The sequence below is a fragment of the Choristoneura fumiferana genome, chromosome 3, assembly GCF_025370935.1.
Source record: "Choristoneura fumiferana chromosome 3, NRCan_CFum_1, whole genome shotgun sequence".
NCBI classification, from domain to species: domain Eukaryota; kingdom Metazoa; phylum Arthropoda; class Insecta; order Lepidoptera; family Tortricidae; genus Choristoneura; species Choristoneura fumiferana.
This window is the reverse complement of record NC_133474.1, coordinates 1,821,625-1,822,471: the sequence shown is the minus strand read 5'-3', so window position 1 is coordinate 1,822,471 and position 847 is coordinate 1,821,625. Positions and strand designations below refer to the sequence as shown.

General features: G+C 30.5%; 1 protein-coding gene across 1 annotated transcript in view; it reads right to left on the bottom strand.

Annotated features, from left to right (window-relative positions):
- LOC141445702 (laminin subunit alpha-2-like) overlaps window positions 1-564 on the bottom strand; it is a 44,071-nt gene extending 43,507 nt beyond the window's left edge. Inside the window, exon 1 of the mRNA XM_074111591.1 lies at window positions 540-564. Within this exon, the coding sequence (XP_073967692.1) occupies window positions 540-564 (25 nt within the window). The remainder of the gene's footprint in view (window positions 1-539) is intronic.
- Window positions 565-847: the final 283 nt, after the last annotated feature.

Sequence of the window (847 nt, the reverse complement as noted above, 5' to 3'; positions counted from 1 at the left end):
TGAGAAATTTAAGGGGATAAAAATAAAGTTGTGTAGGTCATTAATTATAATATAATAAAGTTCTTTGATATATAATTAGAAGAAATAAAGGCTAGAACCTTTTTGTCGTCTGGTACGATAAGTAAGAAAGAACCAAATATAATTGTGTATTGTGATTGTGATTATTAATCAATAAGTTATCATTGAAGTGTTTTATATGCGCAATAAATGATTCGTAACGAAACATTTTTTTTGTTTGATTTATCGTTCAGATATTATCGTTTTATCTTGCCAGAATAAATTGACTAATTTAACATACATAATTTATATCATGTTCGAATTGACAGTTTTGACCAATGCAATGAGTCTATAAAATGATAATAAACCCTGAAATGACACTTTTGTACGAACATGTGCTAGTTCTTATGATAAGTTTTTTTATTATGAGTGAGTCTCACGGTAGTTTCATGTTCAAAGTTTTTTTAAGCTGGGTCAAATCATAAGTTGGAATAACAGCTTTCTTTTAATCTGCTTAAAATTATAAGGCACCGAGTAGTTACTTTCCTTTGCATTATTTATGAACATTTTCATACTTTTCTACACACAAAAAGCGCAGTTAAGTGATTCATACATTTTACTAGCACTATTCTCTTTTATACTTTCGTCTTTGTAATAAGAAATTTGAAAAAGATCCTTTTTAAGAATATTATCAAAAGAAAGGTAATCTGGGGCCCTACCACGCTCTCTTAATGCGATTCAGTTTAGGCTCTAAACTGAACTGCATCGCTATTTCGTACCACGACGTTACTTTTGCGATTCAGTTCAAGCACGGTTCAGCGACAGCGATACAGACATTTTCATTCACTCA